Source organism: Botryllus schlosseri, chromosome 6 (genome assembly GCF_051294905.1).
Source record: "Botryllus schlosseri isolate E-star chromosome 6, Bs_hap1, whole genome shotgun sequence".
NCBI classification, from domain to species: Eukaryota; Metazoa; Chordata; class Ascidiacea; order Stolidobranchia; family Styelidae; genus Botryllus; species Botryllus schlosseri.
This window is the reverse complement of record NC_137241.1, coordinates 19996636-20005464: the sequence shown is the minus strand read 5'-3', so window position 1 is coordinate 20005464 and position 8829 is coordinate 19996636. Positions and strand designations below refer to the sequence as shown.

General features: G+C 39.7%; 1 protein-coding gene across 1 annotated transcript in view; it reads left to right on the top strand.

Annotated features, from left to right (window-relative positions):
- Nucleotides 1–7577: 7577 nt before the first annotated feature.
- Nucleotides 7578–8829, top strand: part of LOC145440158 (thrombomodulin-like) — a 42421-nt gene continuing 41169 nt past the window's right edge. The window contains exons 1-2 of the mRNA XM_080317739.1: nt 7578–8207; nt 8269–8440. Coding sequence (XP_080173865.1) covers nt 8129–8207; nt 8269–8440 — 251 coding nt within the window. The 5' untranslated portion in view covers nt 7578–8128. The remainder of the gene's footprint in view (nt 8208–8268; nt 8441–8829) is intronic.

The following is an 8829-nucleotide window of genomic DNA, read 5'->3' as shown; positions in this document are numbered from 1 at the left end:
TCGTTTTTGAGACCTGACACAAGATCCCGGTGGCTTCAGTTTCTCCAGAGGGTGAAAACCCACATGTTTGTGTTGAGGGCTTTTGTCTTATGTCTTGGAAAATAAGGTCTAAAATGATCATGGAGAGTATTAGAGCTCGCTACCTTTTGATACGTTGCTCCTACATGTGTTCTGTTTTTTTTCGATTTCATTTTCTATCTCGCGAGTAAATGAGAGGAACAAATAAAGTCACGATACTGTGAGTTCAGCTCTTTAGCCCAATCTTACTCGAGGAATTACAACAGTTTAATAACGGTAAAGTAGCTTTTTAGACTACCACCAAAATCTGAGTTTTTGTGTCATCTCGCGACCGAGCCTTACCCTTGAAACTTAATTCATATTTAATATTACAGTATCATGCTGCGATTTCACGGACATGTATGACATACAGAACGCGCACACCACAATTCTACCAATCACAGTTCTACAGAACATACCTAACACACGCGATTTCAAATTAGGGTGAATTAAATTGGTCTGCGAGTTGCAGTTTCTACTGTAACTACTGTCCACTCACATTGCAAGAACAGGACTATTCCGTGCCTACAACGGATCATATCCATATCGAAAGGTTTGGCCATCCACCATCTGTCATATTTGTTCAAAGTTTTGTCGCCGCTAATGTTTTTGGCACCACATTTTATCGGCGGTTTGTTGGATAAAACTTAAAGTCTTCACGTGCACCGACGCAGAGGTGGTGTGGTTGGGTTGGCCTCGAAATGAATGAGTCTCATGGGCCTGAACTTGCTCGTTGCTAACCCCTACACTAGTTCATCCCAACGGTCTTCGACCACGTTTTCGTGAAAAACCAGTCGGACGAATCTTATCATTAATTCTCATGATAAAGTCATATTTCTGTGTGTCTCGCTTATTGGCTACAGTACCCAACACAGCGACCTTGGATATGTAAAAACTGTGGCAGGCTTTTTGCAATAAATTCAACAAATATTACATACATCTTAACGCATAGCTCTGGCGCCGTGACGACCCGAAATTATACCCATTGCGGTCCATACATTATTAACCATTGAAGGGGTCGAAGTTTGCGTTACAGTAACTTGTAAATGTGAGTGTGTAATGATGGTATATACTATGCTAGTCTCGTGCTTCGCGCTAATCGAACAGATTATTACGGAAATATGATGTTTATTTAGCGAAAGAAAGCAGAAAGTCAACTTGATGTCATTTTTTCAGCCTGTCTCAGGCTCCGACAGGCTTATATATACTGATGTCTGCCACTACACCAGCATCCAAACCAGGCTTTTGGTAATAATTACGATTAGTGGTGCGTTGAAACTTAAACAAGTTTTTACAATTGCGTATAAACCAGAAAAGTTACACTGCCCTTGAATTTCCTATTAGGTTTATTTGAATTATTCCAAGTCAGAAAAATAATCAATCATGAACGATTTTCATTCGCACTCATCCGGATTTTTCATTCGCACCGTTCGCAACACCTCCGTCATTCGCATTGCAATTTTTTTCATTCGCACCAGTGCGAACCGTCACACAGGTTGAAAAGCACTGATCTATAGAATTAGACACAATCACGGAGTATTTTAAAGATTTTCCGAATTTTGGACAACCATAATGGCCATCTTGTAAAATCTCGATAATGTTTCTCACTAATCTTTCTGTGTGGTATTATCAAATCAATGTTTAAAGTGTTTTAATCGATATCTATGTATTATCTCCGTGTCTGCGGGGTTATTATGTTATCAAATAAAAGTTTGCGTCTTGGCTTATAGGTCCGATTATACTGTGAATGGATTCTGAAGTTGAATACGGCCTGCGAGACAAAAAGTTTGCACACCCATGTTCCATGTGAACACGAACAAAAACACGAACCTGTGACGCCACGTAAGGTATAATATTCCTAATTCCAACCCTACGTTTCAGTAAAGTAATATAATAATGTACACAATACCTACATAACTCAGGTCACATATGCCACAATGCTGATGAACAGGCTTATGTTTTATTCATCGCCAAATGTATCAACTGGAACAATCAAATACCACAATAGTTCCATAAAATCAATATCTTCCGTCGCTTTGCAAACCATTTGGACGATGACTCGCAAGATAATATAAGCTAGTCCTACGCCTTTACAGTATCGGTTAGACAGGGTTACTTATGCTCAAGGCTATATTGATATTGATCTAAGTGAAAAAATTGATTGCTATATGCCGGCAACTGATATCACCTCAAGAACAAGTTATACTGTAACCCCTATCGAGCGGATTTGGTTTTTATGATACAATAAACATATCAAATCATGATAGAACCCGGACGCCTGCTAGACTTTTCACATTAGACTACGATGCATTCTTTAATTTCGAGGTGACAATAATTCATTGGTTGAGTAAGTACAATTCGCTTGGCTATAGCCAGGCCGTGTTATTTTTGGCATATGCCAAAACTGCCAAAAATAACTTATTTTTGGCATTTTTCGATTTTTATTTTTGGCAGTTTTGACATCGCCTTCTAAATAGATAGTTTTAGCCTCGAATTAGTCACAAAAACGCTTTATTTGGGCTAGTTTGTCAAAAGACACCACAAAATGTGCAGCATCCACGTATAATCAGTGCCAACAAACAATAATAAGAAGAAAAAACCTAACGATTTCATAGGTTATTAATACCAAACGAAACCACAAAATGTGCAGTATCCATCGGAATCGGTGCCAATAAGCAAAAAAAGAAAGAAAAGCCTAACAAACAAGCTCAACAGCTGATTGTTACAGAGCTTCAAAATCTTTGAAGGGCCGAACCGGCTTCCATTCATCATGAAAAGAGATCACTTCGCCAGTGCCATCGATCTCATCGCGGAAAGAATTTTCTTCCCGATCCTTTTCCAGGAGTTTCCTGTGTTGTCTCTCAACACATTCTATTTAGTAGCCCGACTATCATTTCTCCTTCAGTCTACCGATATATTTTCGGAGGACTTTTGTCACTTCAAGTGGCTTTAATATTACCAACTCGCATGGAAAAGTCCTGGGAAGGTTAGCTTGTTTAAAAACATTGACGCAACAAGACTGTCTGGCAAAACGAGACTATCCAGCTCAGAAATAGCCAGACAGTTTGTTGCGTCACAATGTTCAACTCGATTACAATGCACAAATCGTGGTTGATTTGGGGGGTTCCAGTTCCATGAGCAGAATATAATTTATATTTCAATAATCAGTACTGCGGCAGCTTCTCATTGATACCAGTTTTATCAAATTTTGCGCTCAACAAGCCGGTCAAAAATGGTCGTAAAATTGCCTTTGGACAAATGGAAAGTATGACGTGAACCAAATGCAGTCAGCCGTTCAATTTCACTGTGCTTTCACCCCTAATGGATGGGCTGGACCCAGATTAAGAAACCTGCCTTTCACAAACGATCTTCTCGCTTGTAACGCAGTCCTGTTAACACAACACCATGAAAGAAATATACTATTTGGCAGGCTGTGTTATTTTTGGCATATGCCAAAAATTGCTTATTTTTGGCATTTTCAAATTTTTATTTTTGGCAGTTTTGGCATCTGGCACCTGAAATGCCAAAAATAACACGGCGTGGCTATAGCTATATGTATAGTCTCTAGGCCAGGGGTTCTCAAAGGGTGGGCCACAGAGCATTTTGAGGTGGGCCACAGAGCTATTTAGAAATTTCAGAATAATGTAAGTTTAGTTATATTTCTTATGTTATTCGGTAAAAATATATTCGTATTAACTAATTGTACGTAGGCTACATAAAGCTTTTCATCCGACTCTGATTAGACGTAGTGGCACGTATGAAGTCAGCATTTGCAAATCGAAAACGTTACGGAGAAACGGTGGCTTTTTCTACTGGCCATGACAACCTACGGCTAACAGCAAATAAAATAATTTCAAGCGTATAATAACTGGAAGATAATGCTGAAGTAACCAGGTATTCCTGCAGGGTCATATGTCGTACGCCGTTGAAAGAGGTATGCAATGAACTCGCAATGAAGTGCAATTAATGTATAGATTTAATGTACTTCGGCAGGCCGTATTATTGCAAGCTATAAATAGCCATAATTGCCAATTATTAGCAACTTCTGGCGGAGGTATACTGCACCACTGCAACGAATCTTAATGGATTGAGGATTTATCGGAGCGCAATAATCTTTGAAGTCAGTTTAAAATGTCCGACCTGGAAATCATTGTACATAATGAAAGAGTCACAGGAATTGATTGTATCATTGGATTGAATATTCTGTCATCGCGACTTCAGTTGTTTTGGTACAAGACATACAAAGTACATCATGCATATTGAAAAATCTTTCTCCACTTCTCTGTAGTACCCCATTCACCAACGAATTGTTCGATGATGGCCCAGAATGATTAAAATATTCCTCACAATAGTATCACAAAAGTCCCAATCCCACAGTGCGGGGATCTGATCATTGTGTTTCGCGACGCGAATGGAGCAGCGTAGGAAAATAATCTACGTAAGAGTTTTAAGCTTATGATCTACCAGGGCCGTAACTGCCGCACCCAAACCCCCAATTGGGGAAGCTCGAAGGCGCCCAAGATTATTTCGTTGGTCGTTTGTTGGAGGATATTTATTCAGCTTGAAATTTTGTTCGCGCTTGGCGCGATTTCATATCCCGGGAGATTGAGAATTAAATATCATCAGTTGGAGAAAAATGCGCCTATTTTAGAGAAATAGGCATATCGGCGCTGTCCATGACCATGCACGCAAAACAGGATTATGACATTAAGATATCAGGTGGGCCACAGCACATTTTTAAACCGGAAAATGGGCCACGGCCAAGAAAGGGCTGAGAACCCCTGCTCTAGGCTCTATCTATCACGTTCTTGATGTTAAGTTATTGTGGGTCGAAATCAGAACCAACGTTTCTAATAAAACAAATTTTTTTTTTCGAAATTGACGAGGGACATGATGTTCGCTTAGTGCTGAGTTTCTTTTGATGCTCCCAGCACAATGATTCACCTACCAAGTTTTGTTAACGACCGCGAAACTCCAAATGTCTGAGTTACGCTCACCAAACGCGAACGTCAGCCTCACATTGCTACTTTTGTGTTGATTCAAGGCGTAAATCGTGAGTGGCGATCGAACAGAGATGGTCAAAGTGGTCAAGAAACTGACTTAAGTAGAAGTAGACGTAGCGACGCAGAAATCTACTAAAGTACGAGTAGAATTAGTGCTCTGGAAATGAACCTAAGACTACTTCAAGTGGAAGGAAGAATTGACTGGCAATTAATATACTCAAGTAAGCATGTGGCTGTGAAAACAGTCATACTACGATTGCATGGAATCTCAAAAGCTGCAAATTGAGTTTTACGGAATGTCCAACGAGCTTGATTCATATTGATGCATCTCGGAGGTAGCCTATGAATTTTCGACAGCATAAGCATTTCACCGCATCATGGGATACAAATAATAGTTTCGCTACAGAAAGGCGATTCTAATATTTTGTTTACTAGAACACCCCGTTTCAGAAAATGTCATTGCATAGTGCCTTCCCCCGTAATATGAGGCCCGTAGTGGAGACGAAGAGTAAGACGGAGAAGTAAGTAGTATCGGATACGGTGTTAACACTTTAGTGCGGTGATTAGTAGGCCTATATACGTCAATATAGGGGCGGATGGTAAAAATGCCATATACTGTAATTTATTTTCCGCAAATAGATGCAATAGGCCTACTACACTTGACTTTAAACTTGAAAATGTATATTCTCCAGATCAAAGCACCGAAAAGTTTCAAAGCAACTCAAAGTAATGATATTGCAAATTAAATAAATAGGAATCTTTACCCAGAAAGCTTCAGCGGTGATCTGCGACAACAGGCATAACGCTAAAACAGGCAGATACCACTTTTTCGGATTAGATTTGTTGCAAGATGACCTGCGGATTAGTAGCTACGCTAGATTGCGAAACGTTTTGATGAGCCATATTTACTGTGATGAAAATGGCATATGGCGATGCGGGTAAACGGAAGCACGCAACCCGCTACCTAAATTATATTCACCGATACTTTCGTGAAACATATCTGTCATACCATGTCTACTTAATTTTGTATAAATTAAAATCCTGTTGGAACTCCGTGAAAACAACCCCGAAATTATACAGTCTCTCTCTCGAATTGAAGGAATAGAATACTTTTACTTGACAGACTGGAAATAGGGAACATAAAGGGATTAAATCACAAAAGATTGCGAAGTAGAAGTGGCAAAAAATTAGATTTATTCGAGTAAGTACTGCAAGTAGTGGAAAACTACTTGAGTACTCCAAAAGAAGTACTTCGTTACTGACCCCCTCTGTAATCGAAACAGTGGTATGTATACTCTAAATGAGTCCAAGTGGCTTATGAATGCAAAGATAAAAAGATAAAGATAAACATTACTCATCGGACGGATTCAGGGGGCAGAACGTAAGTAGAAGATCAATTCTCCAACATTACCATAGCGCAGTGGTCGGGAACCTTTTTTGTCCGAAGAGCCATATTTACTCTAGTTTTTCCATCTCAACTCCCAAAGAGCCATACATGCCAGTCAACTGTTACGTCGCAGATGAACATTCGTGACGTCATGGTAGCACTAATTCGAGCTCACTACATGGGAATCCTCGAGTGCGCCATATTTTCTCAGTAAAAACTGGTATTTATTGTTCGAAAATAAAGCTCAAAACGAGAGCTAAGGCACCGCAGACGGGTAAAGCCTCACCATTGACAACACAATTCATCGTAAGTAGCTTAGAATTCATTATAACTGATATCAATCGAACGTGACCTTCACACTAATTCCGAAAATCTAAATACTTATCCACTTCTCAATTGTCAAAGTATTCGGCGGTAACATGAAGTTGAGCTACCCGCATATACAATGTATCGCCGGTAAAACACAGAACTATACTTAACAATCAATAATGTGGATAGCTATGGAGTTGTTTGTAATTCGAGCTTGTAATTGTGAATGTCACATCCGCAACAAATCATTTCGAGCCGTAGATAAGGAAGACAAAGTGTATTTGAAATGGGAGGCGCCATGTCGGCTATGCTCTTCGATGAATCAACGTATTGCACAATTTAAGATTTCGAGTTGGGTAGGCCTACATAAAATTTGCCAGTGATATTGGCCGCCAGCGTAACAGTAACTTAAATATGATGATTTTGAAAAGATGGGGTCCGAGCTCCTAAACCGGTGAACGGTATTATCTTTACCGTTCAAAGACATGTTGATACTGCCACGAGAATAATTATCCCAGCCGTGATAAAAATATACGAAAAAGTCACTGCAATATGGATCAATTCAGTACAGAAATAAATATTCGGCAAAGAGCCATATCTCATACCCAAAAGAGCCATATATGGCTCGCGAGCCCGACCACTGCCATAGCGTATAATTGGAAATTGATGCGAGCTGGAATACCAACATGCTGCGTGATAACAACAAATGGCGTGTTTTCCTGTAACATATTTTATTACTTATCGGAAAACCTGATACTTACAGAATGTTGTTTGATTTATAACTTCTTCCATCAGTTTATACCCCCCTCACAAAGGCGGCAAGTATCAGCGCGTCTGTTTATGTGCGTCCAACTGTACGTCAGTTTAGTTTGAACAAAAGAATAACTACTTTCACTGCATATATGACCGAATCTTGCGATCGTGGTTGCGATAAATTTTAGTTAAAAATTGATTTTGTGAGTGCCCTATTGAATCGGTAGCCGTCGAGCAAATAAATGAATTTTGTCAAGATTTTTACAGGCATTGAAGCAACGACACGCCACGGTCCTTATCAGCCGGTTGCTGGAATTTAGAAGGCTAGATTTCTGTTCCACAGCTTAAGGTCGCGACTGAAAAGTGTGCAGTGATTCTCGCTTTCGAACCGAAATCAATTTAGATATACATGCTCGTAAGGATTCTCGTATAAGGAGTCTTGCCTTATCTCGTGCCTGATATGATAGCACTGTGCTATCATAGCACCCACTTTCGACTGAAAATTAGCGAGGTTGAATTGTTTGTAATTGTAGACTTTTGACACAGTTGCGGCACATAGTGCTTTCCTCAAGAATACGACTGCTTTATCGTGTTTTGACAGAGGCACGTTTCATTTTCAATGATAATGCTCCGAAGCATGGCCACTACTTATTGCCTTATCATTGCTTTATTTGTCACCAAGGAGGTGATAGCATTGTGTGAGTAATATTTGATAGGAGTAGTCTGTTGGAGTGCTTTAATTTATACTAATGTATATAGGTCCATCCACACTTCCAGCTACAGAAATTCTTGAAGGATATAGATACACAACGGTACTAGATCCACTTTCATTTGGACAAGCTTCAGTTCGTTGTAACCTCGACTATGGGGGTGGATACTTAGCCCACATCAAGTCGGAAAATGTGTCGCAAGCGGTGGAGCGTATCATAAGGTGATATATATCAAGTGAAATTGTAAAATTGAAGGTTTGACTAGTCATTGCGTGATTGTATAGGTCCGCACGCTAAACCAGATATTCGTGTTGGTTAGCATATGCAGCAATTATCATATTCGATACAATATATTATTTATCTTATGTTTTTGATTCTTAACGAGGGGTTCGTGGAGCCGTTGGGGGTACGAAGGGACAAAGCAGGCGTTACGAGATGCAGGGTCAAATCGAACGGTATTTACGACTCAAAATTATTTTGCAAATAAATATAAAGCATAGAATAGCTTCACGAAAGCCCAAGGTGTACGAGGACTAAAGAGGTTAAGAAACACGGCCTTACTTTTTGATGAACCTTGAAAGAAATTTCCGATTGTAAGCGAATCACGTTG